General features: G+C 36.8%; 5 protein-coding genes and 2 pseudogenes across 11 annotated transcripts; 4 read left to right on the top strand and 3 right to left on the bottom strand.

The window, feature by feature from the left end:
• The first annotated feature begins 2042 nt into the window (after positions 1–2042).
• Positions 2043–3627, top strand: LOC108852700 (uncharacterized; annotated as a pseudogene).
• A 480-nt stretch (positions 3628–4107) lies between these two features.
• Positions 4108–5674, bottom strand: LOC108851642 (homeobox-leucine zipper protein HAT1-like; annotated as a pseudogene).
• Positions 5675–14880: 9206 nt separating this feature from the next.
• Positions 14881–16456, bottom strand: LOC108849605 (uncharacterized). Of its 3 annotated transcripts, none has more exons than XM_018623179.2 (4): positions 15644–16456; positions 15481–15552; positions 15276–15308; positions 14881–15162 (listed from the first exon to the last, which is right to left on the bottom strand). In XM_018623179.2, the coding sequence occupies exons 1-3, from the start codon at positions 16265–16267 to the stop codon at positions 15303–15305; spliced, it is 702 nt and encodes a 233-aa protein (XP_018478681.1). In that variant the 5' UTR covers positions 16268–16456; the 3' UTR covers positions 14881–15162; positions 15276–15302. The 3 variants fall into 3 exon arrangements, with proteins under 3 accessions (XP_018478681.1, XP_018478678.1, XP_018478680.1); XM_018623176.2 differs by having other exon boundaries at positions 14881–15167; XM_018623178.2 differs by having other exon boundaries at positions 14881–15195.
• A 2368-nt stretch (positions 16457–18824) lies between these two features.
• LOC108848749 (transcription factor KUA1) lies at positions 18825–20973 on the top strand. Of its 5 annotated transcripts, none has more exons than XR_001949074.1 (4): positions 18825–19247; positions 19325–19536; positions 19612–20240; positions 20509–20973. XR_001949074.1 is itself a non-coding variant. In XM_018622184.2 (3 exons), the coding sequence occupies exons 1-3, from the start codon at positions 18965–18967 to the stop codon at positions 20137–20139; spliced, it is 1023 nt and encodes a 340-aa protein (XP_018477686.1). In that variant the 5' UTR covers positions 18825–18964; the 3' UTR covers positions 20140–20469. The 5 variants fall into 5 exon arrangements, 1 of the variants encoding a protein (XP_018477686.1); XR_008945456.1 differs by having other exon boundaries at positions 20545–20973; XR_001949075.1 differs by having other exon boundaries at positions 20699–20973.
• Positions 20974–21201: 228 nt separating this feature from the next.
• Positions 21202–22071, top strand: LOC108850146 (transcription factor KUA1-like). Its single transcript, XM_018623723.2, has one exon. It carries the CDS (start codon positions 21217–21219, stop codon positions 21733–21735), a length of 519 nt encoding a protein of 172 aa, XP_018479225.1. The 5' UTR covers positions 21202–21216; the 3' UTR covers positions 21736–22071.
• A 503-nt stretch (positions 22072–22574) lies between these two features.
• Positions 22575–24277, top strand: LOC108853010 (60S ribosomal protein L15-1). The gene is made up of 4 exons (XM_018626483.2): positions 22575–22704; positions 22808–22974; positions 23557–23754; positions 23936–24277. Exons 1-4 carry the CDS (start codon positions 22701–22703, stop codon positions 24179–24181), a joined length of 615 nt encoding a protein of 204 aa, XP_018481985.1. The 5' UTR covers positions 22575–22700; the 3' UTR covers positions 24182–24277.
• A 239-nt stretch (positions 24278–24516) lies between these two features.
• LOC108853002 (uncharacterized) lies at positions 24517–26048 on the bottom strand. Its single transcript, XM_018626470.2, has 4 exons — positions 25292–26048; positions 25086–25220; positions 24913–25010; positions 24517–24831 (listed from the first exon to the last, which is right to left on the bottom strand). Exons 1-4 carry the CDS (start codon positions 25982–25984, stop codon positions 24651–24653), a joined length of 1107 nt encoding a protein of 368 aa, XP_018481972.2. The 5' UTR covers positions 25985–26048; the 3' UTR covers positions 24517–24650.
• Between the last annotated feature and the right edge of the window lie 69 nt (positions 26049–26117).

A 26117-nucleotide genomic window follows, 5' to 3' on the forward strand; every position in this document is an offset into this window, starting at 1 on the left:
TATACATATAAGAAAAATAAAATAACATTTAATACAAATATAAAATAATACTGACTACTTACAGCAAATATATATATTTATATAAGAGAGAAAGTAAACAGTTGTTCAGGTGTACAGGTCAAAGTCAAATCTAATCTATTAAAACTGAAGTACAAATTTGTTTTAACCCTGAATTTTCCTCAATATTTACATCCATATGCCACTCATACTAAAACACAACACAACGTTTAATGCAATAATAAGTTAATAACTAACCCATAAATTTTGCGTCTAATAATTTTGCTATTGAGACAAAACCGTTTGCTTGCCCAATTATTCCTGAATTTGGTTAAGAATAATATAATATCTTTGGGCTTATACATAGATGGCCCAGATCGTAACACAATTTCTATTATTCAAAAACAAAGAAACCTATGATCAATTGGCTTAAAAATTACCTAACCCACTACAGACAAGACAATTGATCGTAAATTTACAAAAAAAAAAAAAATTAGATGAGATAATGTATTCTTACATCGACCATTTCATAACATTATGTTATGCGCACCGTTTTGATACTAACCAATGTATGGTTTACCGGTTTTTATGGTTTAGCCAATTTATGATTTCTTTTAAATACTTAGTTATTTAAGTTAGTATAATAAAAATATCATTAGGTTTAATATGATGAAAAAATAGAAACTAATTATGCATTTTCCATCCAAAACTCAAGACCATTCCAAAAACCATTTCTACGTCTATGCAATGACAATTATAATTTTTTTTTAAATAAATATCATAACTAAATATTCTTTTCAATAACAAAACAACATTAAGATTTTTTTTCCTATTTCTACGCAGTTGTCATATCAATAAAAGATATCAATTAATTAACACAGTCATTAAAAACTTCCAAACACACATAATGCTTATCTTTTAAAACGTATATTTTTAAATGATATAATAAAAAAGAATGAATATTAAATTAGGATATCAATATAAATTTGGTTTGATTTTGCGTGTAAATCGCAACTAACCAAATGTTTTCTTAATTTTCCAATCCTACTCTTTTTTCCAAATCGCAGCTTAACCCAAATTTATGAAAAAAAAATTACATGGCCTTTGATTCATGTTTAAATTCCACAATATTTAGTAACTACCAAATTTTTAATGATAACAAAATGGGCCAGCTGTTTATAATAAGTTATGCTTAATAAAATTTGCAAAAATCTGTGTTCTTTTTTTGTATGTTTTTTTTTCGTAACTTGCAAGCACTATTTTTAATGGTTCTGTCTAAATAATGTATTTGCTTAAATTATTTTTAAAATTCATTATATACCGTAAATTTCAAAATATATAAACAAAATAATATATTACATATAAATTTGAATAACATATATCATAATACATAAACTTAACATATAAATTGGTTTAATTTAAATATTTAAATAGAGAATCAAAAATTATTTTAAGTATTTTTTGGTATTTTGAGTATACTTTAACTATTTTCAATATTTTATATTTGACTATTTATATATAATTTTCAATTATTCAAACCAACTTAAAAGTATCATATATATTCTGGATGTTTTTATATACATTAAATCTAAAAAAATAATATATATATATATATATATATATATATATATATATATATAAGTATATAAATCTTTTTTAAATACATTCAAGTATCCGAAATACTCCGGTTCGGATCGGATTCAGTAATCTAAATACCAAAATTTTGAATAATTTGGATATTTAATCAATTTTGGTTCAGGTTCATACATTTTTTTGGATCGGGATCGTTTCGATTTTTTTGATTCAGGTTTTTTGCTCAATTCTAATATTGACATGAAAAATAAATAACAACATATTTTATTGAAAAATACACCCGCACGGGCGTGCGGGTCAAAATCTAGTAATGTTTAAAACGGAAGTATTCTCATTTAATATTTGATTCTAAATAGGGTAGGAAAAAAAATCTAACAACCCTTTTTAGACTAGCACTCTCGTATATATCCACAAGCAGTCTAACATATGATAAAGAAAGAGGTGAACAAACGTTGAGTTAGATAAAGAGACAGAGGTAGCAATATCAGCAATTCATGGCCGACATTCTCCGGCGACATGTTCTCCTTTTAACGGTGGCGGCCGTGTTATTCTCAACCGTTCCGGTTTCAAACTCAATTCCATTTATAGTGCTCCACGGTAATTAATTTCATCTTCAAACTATTTTATGCTTTTCCTTTTTCCGATTAATTATAAATGAAAAGATAAATTAACTAACAACTAATTAATTGAATTAAAAAAAAAACAGGACTTGGAAATAAATGCGATGGTGGAGTTAGTAACTTCACGACACTCCTAAGCACCCTCTCCGGCTCTCCTGGCTCTTGCTTGTAAGTTGTGCCATCAACCATTCACACTAAACTTCTCTTTGACGCTATATTTTCATGTCTTTAATTTGATTAACAGAGAAATAGGACACGGTTCAAAAGACTCATGGTTCATGCCACTAACGCTCCAAGCGAGGTTAGCGTGTAAGAAAGTGAAGAATATGACAGAGCTGAGTCAAGGTTACAACATTGTTGCAGAGTCTCAAGGAAACATGGTAGCTAGAGGTTTAATCGAGTTCTGCGACGATGCTCTCCTGTCATCAACTATGTTTCCTTAGGAGGACCTCATGCTGGCGTCGCCGCTGCCCCCAACAAGTGGTGCCATGTATAAACTTTAAATTTATTAATGATTTAATTTTATTGGTTACTACTCTAAATCACTGTTGTTAACAACAACAATGGTGTTAACATGTGTGCGAAGGCTGGTCCATTCTGCGCTAATTAGCAAATTTTTTTCTGAAGATAGGGGTCTACAACGACTTCGTTCAAGTATATGATCTATATCTCTTTGTTTAAGATCAAATTCCTTTAATCATGATTTGAAGAATTAATCACAATGCAGGATCATATTGCTCCTAGTGGTTTTGTCAAGATTCCTGATGTAAGTTATTTAGTTAAACCAAATCAATTAGTTCAAAATCGATTCCGGTTATCAGACACAGTGGCTTCGGTTTTCTCAGGAAAAGACAAAGTATTTGGAACACTCCAAGTATCTACCAAAGCTTAACAATGAGAGACCTGACCAAAGAAACTCCACTTTTAAAGACCGTTTCGCGAGCTTGCATAACTTGGTTCTCGTCATGGTACTTTGCTTTCTCCTTTCTTTTTTTTAATTGAAAACATGTTTTTGTAAGCTCATTGAGTCTGTTTTCTTCTTCTTAATTCTTAAACAGTTCCTGAACGACACAATACTGGTCCCTAGAGAAACTTCTTGGTTTGGATTCATAGTAGATGGTGGGGTTGATACTATTGCGGTAGCTCAACTGGTGAAGTCTCTCCCTCTCTCTCATGTCTTTGTTGAATTTTCTAATAACTCTATAATATTTTCTTCTTCAGACAGCACTATACATAGAAGACTGGATCGGCCTGAAAGCATTGGATGACGCAGGAAAAGTGAAGTTTGTGTCTGTCCCAGGGGACCACCTTATGATAGGGTTTGATGACACTGTGAAATACGTTGTGCCTTACTTGAAGTGATACACAAGTTCGTAAATTCTGATCAACATGTGATTCTCTCAGTGTCATTTTATAAGAAGCATTTTTGATCCGAAAACCACATATAATTGATAATCTTTTAAAATTATTTGGTAAAAATCTTGTGTTAAATTTTATATTCAGCAATTACATTACATGTTTAATCAAGATTTGACTGGTTGGTGTTAGTCCATAGTCCATACACATATAATTGTCAAAATCTTTAAATATTGAAAAGGCTTTTACTTTTTTTTGTGCACTTTGAAAAGGCTTTTACTAAAGAATCATATTATAGGTAACAAAATCTAAATGATAGGATTGTGAAAGTCACCTAATGTTAATCATTGTATTTCAATATCATAACAGTTAATCCTTTCTTCATCAAACAAAGTTTTTGAAGGTATTACTATTTTCTTTGAATTAATAACAGCAAATCCAACATGGTAGCATAGATTAAGATCTTTTGTTAAACAATGAAATGAAGGTAAGTCATGATTTTGTCAACGTGGTAGTTAGTGTGGCTAACGAAGAGCTAATAGAATAAAACAAACCCTCCTTTTTCCAATTCTGTTTGTCATCAAGAAGACAAGAACACCTAACTTAATCAGATTTAACTAATTTAAAATGTAAAGAAGGCTTTTAAGTATACATATAGCAGGAGTCAATAATCTAAAAAGTACATCACATCAAAAAGTTGACACATAAAAACGAAATAAAGTTAAGACCTAGGATGCATCACATCAAAAGTTAACCCATGTGACGTTTGGAGCCACGGGCTCAAAGACACAGACCGTTGGTTGTGGTTGGATGATCCTGACACACGTTCGCATGATGGACACGTGAGAAGCGTAGTTGGTGGACTCATCTGACCATACAACCTCGGTGAAAGCTTTAGCGCCCTCAACTCCGCAGCCTCTTTCTCGAGCCTCCGATTCTCATCAGTAAGTTTCTCTACGCATCTCTTCAAATACTCGCAATCTACTTCAGTTTTGCTTCAACTTGGTCCTGTTAGCCACAAAAAAATGGTTTGCATGGTAAATAAATATTTCTCTAAAGGGGTAAAATGGTCAATTAATGTCCTAAAAATTATATGACTCTCACCTTGCTCTTCTATTTTGGAACCACACTTCCACTTGTCTTGCGGTCAAGCCTAGCTTCTTAGCCAAAGCCAACTTCTGTTTCTGTAGAAGTACCATAAAGCTCATGTTAGATCAGATTATTTACAAGAATACCCTCTCTCTAATATGATGATGAACAATGGACTTACGGGGTTGAGAGTATTGTGCTCCTTGAAAGTATCTTCTAGAACAGCAGATTGATCTTTGGATAGCCTAAGCTTCTTCCGACAAGCCTCTCCACCGTATTCTTCTTCTTCCGAGGAGGTTCCACGTGAGGAAGATCGATCCAAAGTGATGTCGAGGTCATCTCCAGCACCACCGGATGTTCCTTCTCTCTCGCTCCTCCTCTTGCTGCTGATCACGGTGCTAGAGATCGTGCTGTTTGGGGAAGAAACTCGCGTCTCCTCCTCCAAATCCACAGTCGAGGGCAAGCTGTTCACGTCTATTTTCCTAAGGGACTGTTGGTTTTGATGATCTGCAAAAAATGGAAATGGGTTATTTCGAGATCTGTTTGTTTTTTCAAGAAATGGTCAAAGACTTTGTAGAAGAAGAAGTGTACCCGAGGAGGAAACAAAGGTTTGGTTCCATGGAAACATCTGGAGATTGGATATGGGTGAAGAAGTGGGTTTGAGATTCAGCTTGAGAGGATGGTGAGTTTGTGCAAACCCCAAGCTCAGACTTAAACTCAAATCCTCGTTTCCCATCATCATGATAAATATATTATAGGCCTTGTAAACTACTTTGACCCAAGAATGTTCAAAACGTAAGGTTTTGTGAAATGAGAATTTATATAAAACGCTTTGGTTTTTATGGGTAGAGATGAGAAGAGAAACTTTGAGTTTGTCCTCAAAAGCTAGTTTTGGTAGTGGAGGAAGTGTAAAGAGGACAAGATCAACCTTCTAGCGTTCTTATGGAGAGATGGAGATATAGAGATGTGAAATGGGATGATTAATATAGGAGTTGAATGAAATGAGAGCTTGTCATGTTGGCCAATAAATATGTAAATCGTTATAATGGCCTTTTGGAACCTCTATTATTTTATCACCAACTTGTTGCCTCATTGTCTTTCACTTTTTCTTTGTCTTTTTCCTTCTTTTACTATTATAGAGAGTACACCATATAAGTCCTACCTTTCCTTAAAACTAAAATTTCTTCTGTATATGTATGGAATCCAAAGTACTTTAGTCTAAAAACTAGAATTTACAACTCACATTACAATATCTTCTTGTAAACTCCTGCGCAAAAATAAAAATAAATAACGTGTGTGGAAAGTATATGGTATTTCTTTCTTTTTTTGAACTTAGGATTGTGCACATATAAATATATGGTATTTCTAAAGAAGAAAAGAAACTTAGGTTTAGAATGGTTAACGGCATCCCCCCTATACCGCAGTTAATAGTAATAAAAATCTCTCCATATATCATATATCTATCCGTTTTTATAACTGTTAGAATCGCACCGCAATTAAACCATTTGTCCCGCACCGTTCAGTTTGCCGTAACCATTCAGAGCCTTAATTAGTCAAGATCACACAAGGATGATACCAGATATCAAAGAAATAGTTGGGAATAATAGGTTTGATTAAATAATGAAAAATGGAATAAATCAAGTGGTTGGTACAAAAACACAATCCACATGATTTTGAACTCCTTCAAAGTTGTGGGCCAATCAACTGCTGTGATCCAGTCATATCCATGTGGGACGTGGGATCTATCACTTCACTACAATAACACCATATTCATGGATCCAATACTTATCGACTGTTTCTCTATAATTTATATTCTCTCTGTGTCCATTAGTTTTATAGAACGTGGTAGTAACAAACTAATAAAAAGAAAATAGTTAAACTATAAACATCACAATTATTTTGTAATAAAAATAGAATTTTATTTTTGTTAACCAAATTGTAGACTTTTTACATAATCGATTAAAATCTATATCTGATCCCCTATTTTAACACACATGTGTCTTTCGAGTTTCGATTACCAATCACAATACGTTTGGGTGCATAATCTTTTTCTTTTTTTAGAAAGAAAAGTGGGTGCATAAACTTGACAAGAAAGATGCAACTTGAAAGACGTGTTTATGTTAAAAAATGTATGTTTTTTTCACCGCTGAAAGATAATTTATTATTATGCCATGTTTTTAAAGAAAATAGATGATTTATAAGGAATTTATTTTGAAAAGATTTGCTAGGGTTGTCTGAATTTAATTAAATCGAATTTGAGAACTCTACAGTTTTGGGCTCGAGAGGGTAACATGGGCAGGTAGGTCCCCTCACGTGACTAAAGGGACCCGAAAACACTCGACCCGGCCGTGCGTTTTCTTTTGTTTCCTCAGACGCCGACATCTTATCATTTGCGTCGACGCGCCTTCAATCATTTTCGCTTCTTTGTAATCATTATACACAAAATTTGCAAAGAAAATGTTTTTTTTTAACAACTAGAATATCAACTCAATACATCTTACTTTTTTTTTTCCGTCTGATAAAATATTAATATGAAACAAAACCAAAAGGCCCAAACAGGGCTACAACATTGCTTTACAAACAAAGGCCCACTAACAGGCAAATCAAAACAAACACAAAAAAGGGCTTTAAGCCCAAACCCGCACCGCCCCAAAAAAAAAAACGCGTCTAAGAACCGCGTGGGCGTCCACGTGTTGTCACCACAACTAAACTCCGAGACACGCGTCTCGCCGTCGCATAACCGCGACTCATCGCCGGAAACCCTCCGGAAAACTTCAAACCGGTGAACTTCGCCCAACAATTCACCACATCCAACTCGGAAACATGATTTTCCCGACTTTAAACTTCGCCGCCGCATCATAACAAATCAAATTACTCCCGGAATCTTCCGGGAAAACTCATCCCCAACCGCCAAAAACCCCACTTCCGACGACTGTATCGGATGTTTAGGGGTCCTCAGCTACACCACACCCCTCAAGCTTTGGAGAGCCTCCATCGATAAATCGAGAGCTCGTCCAACCTCACAACTTTGCTACAATCACAACAACGAGACCCGACCGGTTGATCTCAAAACCGCCAAGTATATCAAAGCCGGATGATTCCGTCGAGAAGAACGCGAACCACCGGGGTCAGAGCCGGCTACACCATGTCGAGGAGACCACCGTGCACCAGAATCACCGATAGAAAGGAGAAAAAGAAAAATCAGGGACCACCGCGAGTCTCTTTCTCTCTCAAGAATTGTAGAGAGATGAGAGAGCTCTACCATCCCCTTCTCAATACATCTTACTTACTGAATGGCTTTTTTCTTATTTTTGAAATTTTCTTTTAGAGAAAGGGCTTTTCTTACTTCTGAATGTTAAAACGCGCAGTCTCAGCCAGTACGTATAAAAAGCAAAGATTCACGAATAAAAACTCCAATATAATACAAATCGTTATTTTCTGAAGATGTAATCATTTGAGGCGTTTGTATATGTTCTGCTTTTTGGGTAGCACTAATTATGATCAAGGTTGTTAAGTCATGTTTGATGCTTAGACCAATGCCACCATCATTAGGGGACTTTAAATGTTTGGACTTAACTTTCCTTAGTCCCCTATTATGTTTTCGAATATTATATAGTCTCTTGAACATGTAACTATTCGATTGCTGAAACTTCAAAAATACTCAGGCATCGATATAATGAGCAACAAAAAGGCATAGAAGATAATTCCAATTGGAAAATCCGCCAAAAAAACACTGAACTTTGCAGGAATTGCCAAAAGAAACCTGAACATATGGGCTGGTCAAACAAAACACAAACTTTTCATTGACTTAAGAATTAATTAACAATGTTTTCATTGACTTCCCAATTTAGCACGCCGTCAGCGAATTTAACAGAAAAAATGACATCGTTAAATATTGGTGTTAAGTGAAACGACGTCGTTTTGAAATGAGATTAAACGACGTCGTTTTACATGATTTGAAAATAAAATCAAGTCGGCCACTGGGATTGAACCCAGGTTGTTTGGATCAAATGATAAGGTACTTTACCACTGGGCTAGTGGCTCAATCAATGAATATACTAACACATTTAATTATATTTGGTACTAATTGAATATTAAAAAAAATTATCTAAAAACTTAAAAAGATCTTTAAAATTTCTAAAAATGGAAAAATTAATTCCAAAAAAGAAAATTTTCATCTTTCGGATTATAAAAAAAAAATTGAAAAAAAATCGAAAAAAATTCCAAAAAGTTAAATTATTTCAAAGCTGAAAACATATAATCAGAAACTATAAAAAATATATTTTTTATTATTTTTTTTGACATCTAATATATTTTATTATTATTATTATTTATTTTTTATAGTTTCTTATTATATGCTTTCAGATTTGAAATTTTTTATCACTTTTTTGAATTTTTTTCGAATTATTTTATTTTTTCAAATTTTCTTTTAATAATTTGAAAAATGAAAATTTTTTTTTTTGGCATTTTTATAAAAAAAAAAAATTCTGATTATTTTCAGATTCAAATTTCTTTATAACTTTATTTTTTTTATTTTAGATTTTTTTTATTTATTTTCATATTTTTTAATCCTAAAATGAAAATTTTCTTTTTTGGAATTTGTTTTTAAAAATGAAAATTTTGGAAGATTTTTGAATTTTTAAAGGAAAATAAAATTTTATTTTTAATTTCAGTTTCAAAATTAATTTTATAAAAAAAATCTTTATTTTTCAAATTTTTGGAATTTTAAAAGACTTTTTAAATTTTTAGAGAATTTTTTATATTCAAAATCAATACCAAATAAAAGTAAACGTGTTTGTTCATATATTGAATGTGCCACTAGCCTAGTGGTTAAATACCTTGTTATTTGATCCAAACAACCTAGGTTCGAACCCCGGTGTCTACCTATTTTTATTTTCAAATCGAATAAAACGAAACGACGTCGTTTCACTTAACGCCAACAGTTAACGTTGGGTTAACGATGTCTTAACTCTCGTTTAACGGTGTGCTAATTTGGTCAGTCAATCGTAAGTTTCTTAATAATCTAAATAAGTCAACAAAAATTCAGGCTTTTATTGGTCAGACAAATGTACAGGTTTCTTTTGGTAATTCCCGCAAAGTTCAGTGTTTTTTTGGCCGATTTCCCAATTCCAATTTGACGTTTCGCATAAATGTTTTTTTTTTGTAACCGTTTCGCATAAATGTTTTTTCATCAGTTTTTGATACTCGATGGATATATATATATAATATATATATATATATATATTAGACAATTTTAACATACACAAAATCTGTGAATATTATTTTTATACCTGCGTGATAATTGAGACTAGTAGTCGTCACAATTAATTTTTAATTTATCAATAATGGTTTAGGGAAACAGTGTTGTTTAAATAGGGAAGAGGCAGAGCTCCGCTTTCTCTCTAGTAAATACCACCGTGCATAATGTTTCCGGCCGGCGAGGTGGGCTTCTACAGCCACCGCCGGTCCGGCTTTAAGTGTTTCTTTCTTGTTTTCTCTTCCCTTTCGTGTATATATGCTTAGAAAGTTTTCGTTTTATCTTTTGATCCCGATCTGCATGTTCGGGTTTTGCTTCCGGGATGATGAGGCTCACAAAGCTCAGCTGTCGCCGGCTTTAGACTTCGGGAGGTGGAGGCTTCCTCAGCCGAGCCTCGTCGACTATCGGAAAGTTTTTTGGGTTTGATGATGACCGAGGAAGGTCATCGTATTTTGGTTCCTCTCGGTGAGGCGTTAGTATTTTCGGCGGCTGGCTTCATTTCTACGGCGGATGAGATCTCCGGTGATGAGGCTATGGTGGCGAAGATACAAGAGAAGGGAGTGATTCCAAATCGCAAGCGGTGGTATGTTAAGATCTGGATGAGATCTCGGGACAGGCTCGATGTTTCTCTCTGGTGGAATAGATTTGGCGGCGATATTGGGTGTGGTGGTTTGTCGACGGCGACTTCCGGCGAAACACGTCTCGTTTCGTTTTTGTTCCGGCGAAAATCTCGGCCATTAGATCACAAAGGATGGATAGATGACGCGTGTCTCGTGTGCTTGGTGGATGACGTACGTGGACGGTCTGGAGTTACGAAATGACGCGTGGCGGTGGAACCGGCGCGTTTGTGTTTGGTTTGGGCTTGAGGCCCGTTTTAAGTACCCTTTATGTCGGGCTAAAGTTTGGATGTAAGTGGGCCGTCTGGCCTTTGGGTCTCGGTTGGGCTCGGCCGTTATGGACTTTGACCCCTTAATAAAATTTATCTTTAGATGGAAAAAAAAAAGTGTTGTTTATAAAAATATATACTTAGTGTAATAAATATGAAGAAGCTTCAAGGAACGCTTGTAGTTCAAAATTAGAAAGGACCATGTGGAACCGACGTGGCGCACACATTCCTAAGCTAACCACACCACCATTACAGCAAAGCACTCGTGTGCTCTTGTCGACCCACACGTGCATTCATAGTCAAATATTCCTATGCAACGATGCTCTTCTTGGTTGTCCCAGTCAGTAGTCAAATAAGATTTTCTTAATTAATAATGTCCAAATGAAAAGATTTTATTTATAACTTTTAAAAGAGAAGGCTCTTTCATAATTACAAACGAGACAAATAAAACCGGATCTAAGATTACGAGGGTTTACAATATTTTCCAAAAAAAATTGAGGATCAAAACCAATATTTCAATTGGTTGAGGTCCGGCTCTGGAAACAAAATTATTCAGAACTCTGAGTGAGAAGGCTTCTCCTAATGCTGAAAAAGATGCAACAATATCACTAGTTACTAGACGAAGGATTAGGAAGGATATAAATGATCAATGCATAATTTCATTACAAAATAAATATCGTTTTAACATTTCAACGCATAATTTATTAATTTTATTTTTATTTTGTTTTTCTGTTGGCTGAAGTGTATGGATAATAATATTTTTATATTGAAATATATAAAATTAAATGATTTTTTAATTTGTATCTACAAGTGTAAAGTGACACTTAAAATAAAACAGATGGAGTATAAGATGGAGTATAAGATGCATGTTCGACTTCTTATCCAAATATAACTGAAAATGATTAAGCTATATAATCACGTAAATAAATTTAAACTTTGGAGATGGTAATAGCTAGCTTACTAATTTGTTCCTAATCTTGACACTATAACAAAAAAAGGGTACGAGTATATAAACTTCATCCTCTACTGCTAGATGATTTATGTTGCTTTCCAAAGCTGGATCCGTGCGGTTTATATAAACTTTTAGTTGTGAATTTTTACTTTACGTTAGTTTAGGACGATATCTTAAGCGCAAACGTTTGAACATTGGCTAAAGCCACAAAGTGGGATATATTTAAAAATTGTTCTCCAAAAACATATACTAATATTGTAAGAAAATGAGGAACTGAGTGAAGAACAAGGGAGAAAAATGAGAGAAACGAATAAAGAAAGAGAAACAATTTCCTTAGATCTGAAAAAATATTATTACAATGGATTATCAAGAAGAAAAGAGAAACTGAACCGAATTATTCTAAAAGCCAAACATCCCTTGGCTTACTAGGAAAGTCACGATAAAATATTTATTTGTTTTTACTGTAGTTCCGCGAGTATTATTTATTGTGGGTTTAATCTCTTTTGGCAAGTTTTGGTATTTTTAACCTTGAACTGATCTTACTTTTATCCAGTAAAAGTTTATTCTCTTTATTTTTTTATGTCAATAAGTATTTCCTACTCGTATGTATTTTATTCATATGCTTATACATTTTTTTTATGGGGTGAGCTGTTGCTCATGTGATTGATCATCGGTTAACTAAAAATCGTTTGGAATATCTTCGGTCTATAATGCGAGACACGTGCAATGTTTGATATCTAATTGTTCATATGATTTTTTTTTGTTCATATGATTTGTTTTAGGTATGTGTTGATATATGTTTTGAACCTATTATAATAACAGTAATATAAAATTGTCTCCAATAATAAAACCTGTATTTTTGTGTGAATATTAACCAATTTGATAAATCACTTGGAATCTTCATGTCATTTATTTATCGTGTTTAATCATATGTCTCCGTATTATTCTTCTCACATCTGTTATAACAGTGTGTGTGATGTAATCATTTAAGAGTTGCTCTCAAGTGAATCGGTTTTTCGGAAACAAGAGGAGCCGACTTCGAACATTACTCTTCTTTTTCTTATTAGTCGGCCAGAGCTACATGTGATAGCGATTAAGTTTTGTTTGGAACTAATTAACTATTTAATTTCCTAAAAGAAACAATCAAAATATTATAATTAAACCGAAAAATGATTATTTGGCATCGCTATAGAAACGCACGCACAAACGGTGCGAGTCAAATGATTGTGGACTACAATCATTAAGTGATGAAACACAAAAACGCATAGAAGTTAACCTATGACATGTCCTTCTCTTTTTTTGCTAATTAACCTATGATATGTCCTAAACCTCCTATATAATTGTTGCCATCATTATTATTATAATAAAGTAATAATGAGGAGTTCATAATTAATTGGACAACCTTCTCCAAACTAAGCATGCTCATGCAAATAAACGAATATTTACACACAAAAATCACAATGACATAAAAAGAAATAGATCATTAACTATCATAGGTTATATATACTGGATTTGAAATCCCGAGTGTGAGCCCATTTAGGATACAATAAGAGCGCATTGAGCTTCTTGCGGATATAGATTATCCTTGATATCACCTTAGGGCCTGATATCACCTTAGACCATCATTGTTGGAGAGACTAAAATAAAAGTCCTTAACAATATTATATTAGACATAGATAGAGAGAAGAAACATGTGGAAAGAAGAAGCAGGAAGAGAGAAGATGCAGGTGAAGGGACGAGACAAAGACTCCCACTCTCGTGCTGCCACGTCGCCTAAGGGACAGGCCAAACAGCCTTTATATAAGGTCCATTCCAAACATTTTAATTTATTTTGGATTTATTTTTGATCCAGTTAAAGGTGGGGGACGGGCCTAAGGGCTCCGATACTGATGCTCTTAGGACCTTAGGCTTGGCCGGCCATGAAATTTTAGGAAATATAGACGGTTTAAAAAAGATTTCTATAGTTTGGGAATCTGAAACTTTTTTTTCCAGAATTAAAGGTCTATTTATATATAATCTTTTCAAAAAATTTAGGGGCTTGATTGAAGCTAATGTTTTATCTGGGTTCAGAACTGGTCTTGGCCTTAGGCATAAGATGCCACTTGTTTAGTCACATGAATATGACGATCAACATATTTGGGTGAGGCTGTTGCAGACTTGAACGTAATTGATTCTGAGATTTATCGTTTAGATTTTTATATCTGGTTTATAATTTATGGAGTATAAAACTATAAAGAGGGTATCATGGAACTTGATACGAGGCTCCAAACCTGACAGAGGGTTAATGACATTGTAATAAATCAGGAAGTTGTAATTAACAATTGTTGCTAATGTACCCACTGCTGAACAACTCGATCCCGTCATCGATTTGATCGATACCTGCTCATTGACTGCCAAAGTTATTGGCAATCCTTGGAGCTTGGTGCATGATAAAATGGATTATGAGGACAAGAAATAGCACATCATTGAAGAGCCAGAGGGTATATATGATCAGTCTGTAGTTAATCTGTCTCTTCTGAATCTTTTTAATGGGGACAAACACAACAACTAATATACATGCTAGACTTGAAAAGGCCCCAGCAATAGCCATCATCTTTGTAAGATAAATTAGGTTCAATGCAGATATTTCTCGGATCTTATCTTTGTTTACTTCGAACAATGACTTCCTTTTTTTTCCAATCCAATGTCATGTATGGGTGATTTTATAGCACACACTTGGTGACTCTCCACTTGAAACTTCCCTGGATCTCTCAGTCTCAATTATCCTTGTGGCCAATCTCTTCAACTCACAGCAGAACTCTTGGACATGGTCGACTGTACCTCTACCAGAAAGAAAGAAAAAGAGATTTCTAGCTGATTGTGTACTTTTTAGGGTAGGCCGATCATCGCTCTAGATGTAAAAATTGAAGTTGTCTACGTCTCACGTTTGTGACACTTTCACCTTTTTGATGCTATTATGAAACTATGCATTGAAGTTGTCTACGTCTCACATTTATGACACATTCAAGCATTGAACTGCATATTTTCCTGCTTCCTCTAAGAGAACTTTATGAGTCTCAGTTTATATGGTGTGACAAACTTTACTTAAATTATATATGGTTGCTTTGCTTTGGCAAGTTAATAGGAAAAGAACACAAAGAAATGTAAAATTTACTCCACCATGAGATTTAGTTTAACTACACAAAGCATCATCACACTAACCGATTTTCTGTATTTCATTATGGATAACTCAAAATCGAACCAACCACCCTCTCTCTTTATAAATAGTTTATGGAACTTACCCATATTTACTTATATATAACTTTGTTCCAACTAAGTTTGATATGAGACAAGACAAATGTCTCTTGAGATATTTCGTCTTCCTATCTTTTACTGTTGTGTGTTGTGGATTCTAGACCATGTCACCAGCTATCTACCCTGCAACAAACCAGAAACAAGTTCCCAACTACTTTAACAAAATAAAGCAATGAAGAACGTTAAGGCATGAAAAATGATAAAGCTTCAATAAAAGAGAGATGACTTCACCTTTTTGTCGACATGTTTATGGGCCGATCATCGCTGCAAATGAAAATACAACAGACGTTACTTTTTGGTTTCTTGTCATTGGTTGAATATTACAACACAATGCAACAGTATCATTGTAAGCATTAAAGTATAAAACCCCCTTTTTGCTTCTACTTCATACAGTCTTACGGATCAATGTGGTTGATCCAACAAGCCTAAACGTTACCTTAGAGGGAGAAGTGGTAACTCTGAAGCAATCAGCATTCATCCCAACAAGACACAACCCAGGGAAGATAACCTACACTCGCAGATTCAATAACGATGAGATGCTAAAGACGTAACTCTTTTTTTTTTGTGTGAGGCAATTCGTCGAACACTTTGCGACTTACATCGAGATGTTTCTGCAAAGTCTTGGCCCTCTTTCGCGGTCGACGAGATGGCCTGTTCCCGCTCATGCTGAACACGTCTTCCTCGATCTCGTCGCGGGAAAGAGCCACCCAGAGCCTGTGATTCTCGCTCTTCGCCTCAACCCCGCCGCCCCCGCCGCCTAATCCGGGAGACTCCGCCGGGATCCCTCTCTGCCTATTCGATTTCGCCTCCACCGCCGCAACAGGTTTCTGATTCTTCGCCTCCGACGAAGCTCCTCCTCCTCCTCCACCGCCGCCGCACGCCTCCGCGGGGACCGCGCCGCCGTTTCCCTTCTTCGAACCGCCGGAAGCTTTCCTCGGCCGCAGATTCCACGTCCTCTCCTCCTCCGCCGACGCCGGAGCTTCCTCTCTACGCGGCGGATTCTCCTCGGGTTTCACCTTCTTCGGGTGATCGCGGTCGGACGACGGAGCGAGCGAGGAGAAGGAGAGACGCGGCTGGCGAGACGATCGCGACGCCACGGTTCGGTTGGAGACGGGCGGCGCCTCCGCCGATGATGGGTCCACATCAGTGATGGCAGAGACTTGAGGTCCAAGCGTGTGAGGAGAAGAAGAGAAACACTTCAAATTCGCCGGCGAAGTGGACATTGAGAGACGAGATTTGTATAACAGAAACCTAAAGCGAGCGAGAGAGAGAGAGAGATGCTTTAGCGATCAAAAACCCTAACGAGCTAAAGCAGAGAGAGAGAGAGGGATCTAGAAAGGACGAAGGAGATTTACGGAGAGGAGAGGAGAGGGGGTGCATGCGTTTGTTTCTAATTTTGTTTTTTTATTTATATATATTTTCTTTGATTCTTCTTCCTCTTTCTTACAAGTCTTTCCTTCTTTTCTCCATTTTATTTTTGTTTCTATTGGACCCTTTCTTTATTAAAAGTTTCATAATAATAAACGACAAAATTATATGTAAGGTTTTTAATTTTTTTATAGTAAAATTCAGAGAAAATAGTCTTCTTCCTTTTCATTGAAACTAATAATATTTGACCAAAAAAGATACAGACAAGAAAAAAGATCTAATAATTAATAATAAAATAAATTTGTGTTAATGCTATTTACTTCTATAGGACTTTTTGATTAATATGATTTGGATCTGCTATATGCATTATTTATCATGCTATAAATTATAAACACCATTCTTTTTTTGTGAGAATCTTCCAAGAGATTCTTTGTTTGTCGACGAGATTGTTGGCAAACAAATGGACCAAATAATTAATGGCGTTACTTAAATGTATATAGCTATGTTTGTTTTGTCATTGTTAGACTAGAGACCAAAACATTGTGATTTGTGACTGTTTTTTTCATGAAATGACCATATTCTTTATGGTTTAGGCTGCACAAGTTATGGGGCCATCTAATTTTCTAGGCCGATTATGAGTTTTTTTTTGTTACTTTTGAAACATTATGCCAGGCCGATAAATCGATGGGCTTCTCACATAATACGAAAGCCTTTTCTTTTACAGAGTCATAGTTGTCAGTCACACAAAATTAGGGCTTCCCTCAGTTTCTTGTTTCTCAAGCAATATGTCAATACTAAACTACCCTTACCTTTAAAAGGCTGAGTGTAATAGGCCCAATAACGTAAACCAAACTATGGGCAGAGTTTGTCGAAACACGGTGAGAAGGAAGCCACGTAACGGCTGACAAAATTTTCAAGGGATCCTATCAGATCCGAAGAAAGTCGTATGGTATATTCTATTTGCCTTTCTAATACTTCAAGGGATCCTATCAGATCCGAAGAAAATCGTTCTACTTGTGACCACGTGGCTGAGATAAATGGGTCCTACTTATCTTAATCCAATCACTCATCGTGAACCTAGGACATAAAAATAAACAATAATATGTTGGGAACCTCTTTGCTTAAATCATGTTTATAATAGAAAAATGTGTTACTTGTAGTTGTAACAGTGAAGATGTATGTTTACGATGATTGCGTTGTAACATCCTATGAATATTCATATTCTAGCTTGAAATTTTGGGATTGTGTGGTTTAGTGAGAAATACTGTTATTTTAAAAATAGTTTTGGAAACATAATCAAAACTAAAAACTTTTTTTTAATGCCAAAGCGTTGTCTAAATAACAAGAAAAGAAGAAAGAGAATTGCATTAGTCGAGTGGAATGTACTAATACCACGTATATACTTTTGACAACTAATAAGCCATCTTTAAAAAAACTCTTTAACACGTCTTAGTTAACTAAAACAGAAGAACATAACTCACATAAGTAACTGTTGATAGGAAACTTCAGACATTTCATATTAAATACTCTAGAAGGACAGTGTGGTGTTGGATCCACTTGTTGTGTAAAACTAATTATCCTAGACATCTATAGTAATATAAATTCATGTTTTTGAACTCATTTGCATATGCAAATAGATAGCTTATCCATAGATTATACCTCTTTTTAGGATAAATCTCATATTTACATAGATTTGAAATACTTAGAGTGTGATTGGTTATTGCTGTAGATATTTTCCACCAGGCCCGGCTCATATGCATGATGGATCCTGTACATCAATTGGTTTTTGAGGACCTTTTCTCTCTAAAAATGGACCTTAAATACAAAGAAAATTTTTGGTCAAAAAAGTAGACCTTGTGCTATTGCTCCTCTGGCACATGCCAAGAGCCGGCACTGTTTTCCACATCCACAATTTTACATACATCCCTAAATCTACACTAATTTTAATTTGTATTTTTTTTTTAAATTCATATCCTTTTTAAAGTCCACAACACTTCTTTAAACTCATATTATGAAACAAATGGAGTATATGTTAATTATATACTCTGACCATTTTAGACTTTAAAACACTTTTCTCACATGATATTGAAAATAAAAAGTTTAAAGCAATACATATTTTATGCCGACAGTTATGCATTCTGCAAATTTTGAATTAAGTGGTTTCACAACAATAAAACTATCCCAAAGTATAAAGTTACATGTTTTTGGTCTTTAGTCAAATATTAGCAATAAATCTATGAACATAATTGCAAAGATTTGTTGAGAAAAAAATGGAATATGTCAGGGAAAAAAATAGCATTCAAATTAGTAGTAATTCAATTCAAAGGTTTCCAAAATTAAAAAAAAAGTTAATATATTGCTTTTACTTGAAAACAAGGAAATGAAAAGAAAAACTTGATATAGTATTACATTTGTAATTGTGTAATAAATCCGACCAGATAATCAATCCCCCCTTTATAAGCACCGTATCTCTCAGATTCTGTGCTTGCTAGAGATTATCTTCGATCTGATCGACGGCGGCGGCGGAGGAGGATCCGAAACCGAGTAGGATAATGACTCGCCGTTGCTCTCACTGCAACCAAAACGGACACAACTCACGTACATGTCCGAATCGCGGTGTAAAGCTCTTCGGTGTTCGTCTCACCGAGGGCTCGATCCGCAAATGTGCCAGTATGGGCAATCTCAGCCACCACTCCTCTGGCTCTGGGTTGAGTGGACTCGTGTCGAACAATCCTGCCTCTCCCGGTGATGGCCCTGACCACGGCGTCGGCGACGGTTACGCCTCCGAGGACTTTGTTCCCGGCTCATCATCCTCTAGCCGCGAGAGGAAGAGAGGTAACGCGTTTTCCACCTTTTTTATGGGACTTTTTTTACAAAATCATTATCTGAATTTGATTGATTGCTGTTTTTAGGGAATCCATGGAGGGAAGAGGAGCATAGGATGTTCTTGTTGGGTCTACAGAAGCTGGGGAAAGGTGATTGGAGAGGTATCTCTAGGAACTATGTGAAGACGAGGACACCTACTCAGGTCGCGAGTCACGCTCAGAAGTATTTCATCAGACTGTATAATGTCTCTCGCCGCAAGAGACGTTCTAGTCTCTTTGATATTGTTCCTCCTGATGAGGTCAGTTACTTTCTGATCTACTTTGATTATGTCAACTTGTTTTTGATGCGGGTCTCTTTTTTTTCATGGTTGCAGCAGGTAATTGATTCTCAGGAACTGCAAGCTGAGGATGTTCAAATGCAGGGCAGTGACTCTGTTCCTGCACCGTTGATCCTGGAGACGGAAGAGTGTGAGTCGATTAAATCCACCAACTCTAGTGGTGATGAGCCTCCGACTGCTTCTTTCGACACCATCCAAACTCAGCTACAACCACCACCGCCTGGTTCGTTCCCTGTGCTCTATCCGGCTTACTTCTCACCGTTCTACTCATTCCCCTTTCCGGTTTGGCCTGCTGCGTATGTTACCGGGCCACCGGCAAATGAAGAGACTCACGAGATTCTCAGGCCGACAGCTGTGCACTCAAAAGCCGCTCCGATTAATGTTGATCAACTTCTTGGTATGTCTAAGCTCAGCCTCGGAGAGTTTAGCCAAAATGGTGTACTGGAACAGTCTCTTTCATTGAAACTAGTTGGAGGTTCGGCTTCAAGGCAATCAGCCTTTCATCCAAATCCAGCCAATGGTGGTGGTGTACCGGACATGAACACCGTGATTCATGCTGTCTAAAGATCTACCTGATGTGACGGTGGTCTCTCAGATTTGTGGCCGTAGCCAAGTGATTCATTGTCATTAACATGACTTATACAACAACAGCGAATTGCAGACAGGTCCCTAGACATTGTATAATATTAGTTATATTATACTATTGTTTTAGTTAGGTTTGATCGAATTGCTTAGTTCAGCTTTTGTTTAATCGGGGTGGAAAAGGAAGAAAGATAAAAAGTTACTGGCCTTTGCCTTTGTTTTGGTTTAGCATAACCCTTAATTTCGTTCAAAGATGTATTAAAACTGCTTAGCATTCTAGGATTTATATTATAATAAAGTTCATTTTATGAAGATATGTTCTTGCGTCATCCTGCTGTTTTTTATTTTCAGTTAAACGCTAATAATCATAACCACAAATGTACATAGTGTCGGTTGGGGACTTGGGAGAGACAGAGTCTCCGGTCACTACTGTGTGGTCTTTGACTTAGAGACTCTCTGCTCTGTTGAGTTAGTAGAGGAACAGTCTGAATCGGTGAAACAGTGTGGCTATTTGTTATCTGGTGTTCGTGTGGTAATGCAGATAGGTGTCTGTATGGTGTTGAAGAAGATTGTACGGTTTGGACGTCTAAGAATGGACACTCTGATGGGAGGTTAGATTTGTTTCAGGCCGATGAGAAGATTAAGAAAAGAAGAAGATGTCTTGCGTGAAAAGGTGTAGAGATGTGTATATAATTCTCATGGACATGGTACAGAAGCCAGTCTGCAGCTCTTTTAGCGTAGAAATGTTTATGTCTTATATGTATCAAAACCTTGTTTGATTATATGAGAACCATATATAACAAGTAGTACAAACTATTTCATCATTTCATCATTTGATCATACAACCTTCAACGATTCAAAACAGAGTAGCTTATTATGCTATCAAGATTTTTGTTTTCATCGATGATGTGTAACCCCATAAAGAATGGACCTGTATAGACGTTTGATACCTAACTACATAAAACTGAAATAGCTTAATCAACCATTTGCCGGTATTATCCATGAACATAAGCATGAGAAGAACAAAAAAAAGACATTGTTTTTCATTCAAACAGCGTAATGGATTCTCAGGAAGTGCAAGCTGAGGATGTTCAAATGCAGGGCAGTGACTCTGTTCCGGCACCGTTGATACTGGAGAAGGAAGAGCGTGAGTCAATTAAATCCACCAACTCTAGTGGTGATGAGCCTCCGACTGCTTCTTTAGACACCATCCAAACTCAGCTACAACCACCACCGCCTGGTTCGTTCCCTGTGCTCTATCCGGCTTACTTCTCACCGTTCTACTCATTCCCCTTTCCGGTTTGGCCTGCTGCGTATGTTACCGAGCCGGCAAAGGAAGAGGCTCACGAGATTCTTAGGCCTACAGCTGTGCACTCAAAAGCCGCTCCGATTAACGTTGATCAGCTTCTTGGTATGTCTAAGCTCAGCCTGAAGGAGTCTAGCCAAAATGGTGTATTGGAACAGTCTCTTTCATTGAAACTAGTCGGAGGTTCGGCTTCAAGGCAATCAGCCTTTCATCCAAATCCAGCCAGTGGTGGTGGTGTACCGGACATGAACAGCGTGATTCATGCTGTCTAAAGATCTACCTGATGGGACGGTGGTCTCTCAGATTTGTAGCCGTAGCCAAGTGATTCATTGTCATTAACATGACTTATACAACAACAACGATTTGCAGACAGGTCCCAAGGCTGGGCTCTCGGATTAGTTATTGGTTATATTATACTATTGTTTTAGTTAGGTTTGATTGGATTTGCTTAGTTCAGCTTTGTTTATTAGGGTGGAAAAGAAAGAAAGATAAAATTTACCAGCCTTTGCCTTTGGCATAACCCTTAATTTCGTTCAAGGATGTATCAAACTGCTTAGCATTCTAAGATTTATTACAATAAGTATACTATGAAGATATCTTCTTGCGTCTCCTGCTGGTTTTTATTTCAGTTCATAATCATAACCAGAAATGTACATATTGTTGGTTGGGAACTTGCAGAGACAGAGTCCGATGTCTAGGCCTATTCATTTTATTCGAGATTCGAAGAACCGAACTGATAAACCAGACTAGAAATTACCGAGATCCGAACAGTTCCTGTTTTTTTTTTTTTCTATACCTAAGGAAACAAAAAAAAAATGAACCGAAATCAAATCAGACATGAACTTGATCCAAAATTTTAAAATATCAGAACCTAAAGAATCGAACGAAATTGAGACAAAAACGAAGCAAAGTTCATAAAAATTCGAATGGTTTACATAAATATAAAGAAATCGAAAATGAAATAATCGAACCAAAACGAAAACCAAATGAGCCGGTCTACCAATGCCAGTGTCCTATGCTCGCTCCGTTGAGCTCGAATATATTAAGAAAAAAAAGTGGGAAACAGTTACGGCCTTGCCAAAAAGCTTCTTCTGTAATGGGCCTTCTCATGTGTAGTGAAAGCACAGTAAAAAGCTAATGGGCCTTACTAAAAGGTGAGGGAAACCCTAGCTCCACATCATCTATATAAAAGTAGAAACCTAGCTGAAACAACTGACAGCGACGCCGGAGATCAGCAATGGGTACGTCTCTCTCTTTGTTATGTTCATTGGATTCTGATGATGTATGTGTGTTTGTATGAGAAGTGAGCTAAGCATAGTAGAAATGTGGCTTTTATGATTGCAGGGGCATACAAGTATGTGTCTGAGCTATGGAGGAAGAAGCAGTCGGATGTGATGAGGTTTGTGCAGAGGGTTAGGTGCTGGGAGTATCGCCAGCAGCCTTCCATTGTCCGTCTCGTCAGGCCTACTCGTCCCGACAAGGCTCGTCGTCTCGGCTACAAGGCCAAGCAGGTCTTTCTCTTCTTCTTGTTGTCCTGTTGCCAACTTGTCAGTAGTTTTAGTTATGTCTCAAATTCAGCTGGTAAAGCGGTATCTTGAAGCGTAGGCATTCTCTTTTTTAAAGTAGATATGTCTGCGTTGACCTGATGTAATACTTCCTGAGACCAGCTAAATCTATTCAATCTTATACCAAACAGATCTCTAATCTACTTTGGACTCTGTTATTGTCAAAGATTGTTACATTTTATGTAAACTATATTACACGAATCAAGTTATATAATTTTCAGTAGTTTTTAGGTATAATCGAATCAAGCACTTAGTTGTTAATAAGCTGGTCAAGCGGTGTCTTGACGCGTAGGCATTCTCCTTTTTTTCTAAAAAGTAGATTTATCTGCGTTAACATGATGGAATACTTCCTGAGACCAGCGATATCAATTCAATCTTCTGACCGAACAACTCTTTATCTACTGTGGACTCTGTTCTTGTCTAAGTTTGATACATTTTTATATAGTCATCGATCAATGTTTTATTTTGTTATTGTTTTGTAATTCAATTGGTTTGTGTTGACCAACTATTTTGGTTATTTGTGTTCAGGGGTTTGTTGTCTACCGTGTTCGTGTGAGACGTGGAGGTCGCAAGAGGCCTGTTCCCAAGGGTATTGTGTATGGTAAACCCACTAACCAGGGAGTGACACAGCTCAAATTCCAGCGCAGTAAGAGATCTGTTGCTGAGGAACGTGCTGGCCGCAAACTTGGTGGCCTCAGGGTCGTTAACTCCTACTGGCTCAATGAGGCTAGGACCAAACCCTTTACTTAGTATCCACTCTGATCTGTTTATTGGAAATTGAGTTTAACTTTTTTACTATTAGATATTAGTATATGTATGTATCGTTCGTGCTGTAACTTGTTCATTCACCTTTTTGATGTGATTATATATTGTTGATTAATGGTTGTTTTGCTTCTGATTTGTTTAGGATTCTACGTACAAGTATTACGAGATTATACTTGTGGACCCTGCACACAATGCCGTCCGAAATGATCCGAGGATCAACTGGATCTGCAACCCAGTGCACAAGCACAGAGAACTCAGGGGGCTCACCTCAGAGGGAAAGAAGAATCGTGGACTTCGTGGAAAGGGTCACAACAACCACAAGAACAGACCTTCCCGCAGGGCTACCTGGAAGAAGAACAATTCCCTCTCTCTCCGTCGTTACCGGTGATCTGCTTTTCGTGTTTTGTTTTTTTTTCTTGTCGAGTGGTGTATCTTCTGTGTGGATTTGTGTCAGAATATTTTACATTCAAGAGTTTGTTTTCAAGTTTTGAGCTAATTAAAACTTCAAATCTTACACAATAAGATCAGACAACGTTTACCCACATTAATCTACGTTTGTCTTTCCGACCATAAGTCTCTGATGGAACATGAATATATCCAGCCAGAAAGTGAGAGGCCATGTTAAATTAATATTTGTCCGAACCAGGTTTATCTCCCTAACCCCAAAACAATGAGTTGGATAATGAACTCATTGTCGTTATCCATGTCAAACGAAACTTCTACTGACTGAAGCTTATATATACACATAATATAACGATAACCAAATTCAGTCTTGGCAAATCTTACAACAAAGAGATTTAAGTCTTGCATATGAAAGCAATAGTACCAAATTTACAAGTTTCCTTCTATATCACAACTCACAAGACCTCGTCCATGGATACATAGCGGCGCTCCTGAATGGAGAGCTGAGCAGCAACTCCCATGGCAACAGCCATCAATCCGTCTTCCAAATCAACAGCTGCTCGTCCTTCACCTCTGATTGCCGACAAAAATACGAGGTGTTCCAAGTAACTCGACCCATGATGCAACCCTTCATATCTATGAATTTACCAACATCATGCGAATGTGATGTAAGACTAATATGAGAAGAGAATACGACAAAATGAATAGGAAGCTTACTTTATTCGTTCATCCTCAGCTTTTATCGTTTGAACATGTTCTCTTCCCTCTGCACGGCTCCCAAATCTAACTATACCCTCTGGAACAAGTGCTTCCCCCTAAAACATGGTTGCCAAGTAAGTTAGGAAGAAATATTGACCCTACTCAAACTCATGGATCATATATTAACTTACCTTGCCAATGTGACCAGTAACAGAGATTTCTTGCTCGTTTTTGCTTCCTTCAGCGAACATACAAAGGTCAAGCATCCCACGGCATCCATTGTCAAACTCAATTATAACGTACGCGTTATCAATTATATCAGGCACCTAATGTTGTCAAAGAGAAATTAGAAACTCCCAATATACATTGAATTCAGGATTAAAAAAAAAAAAATCACCTTCCCATCATAAACTTCATCCTTGTGGTTAACATCCATACCTCCAGAAGCCATCACAGAAACAGGATTCGCAGAAGCAAAGAGCCTCATCAGATCAAAGAAATGGCAGCACTTCTCCACCAAAGTCCCTCCCGTGTTCACATTGAATCTATTCCAGTTGTTCACCTTAACCAAGAAAGGGAACCTATGTTCTCTGATTGCTACCATCTTAACATCACCAAACTCTCCTCCTCTCACTCTCTCAATAAGCTTAGCCACAGGTGGCATGTACCTGTACTCCAACCCGACTTGGACCACCATATGATCCGACCGTTTCTTCGCGGCCTCCATAACCTCTTTGCAATCCGCGACGTTGGTGCATAACGGCTTCTCGACGAGGACGTGGTGCGGTTTGGGGTAAGCGATGACGTCCATGAGGATCCGGTGGTGAGTCATGTTCGGCGAGGAGACGACGATCACGTCGCACGTCTCGCTCTCGAGGAGCTCCTCGTGGTTCGAGAAGACGTTGAGATCATCCCAGTTGAGAGATTTGGCGAGTTCGACGGCGAGGAGACGCGAGGGAGGGTGGGGATCGGCGATGGAGACGACGGCGAGGTTTTGGTGGTGGCGGAGGTGGTGGAGGTTGATGAGGTGTTCTCTTCCCATCATGCCGATCCCTACGATTCCGTACTTGGTGATCGCTGGGTTCGCCATTACTGACTGAGCTTTCTCTCTCCTCCACACACACACTCTCTCTCTTCAAATCTTTGGGATAATTTATGAAATGGTCCTTTAAATCTTTTTAACTTCATCGATTTTGGATCGTTTATGAAACCTCTCTTTCCGC

This window comes from Raphanus sativus, chromosome 4 (genome assembly GCF_000801105.2).
Source record: "Raphanus sativus cultivar WK10039 chromosome 4, ASM80110v3, whole genome shotgun sequence".
NCBI classification, from domain to species: domain Eukaryota; kingdom Viridiplantae; phylum Streptophyta; class Magnoliopsida; order Brassicales; family Brassicaceae; genus Raphanus; species Raphanus sativus.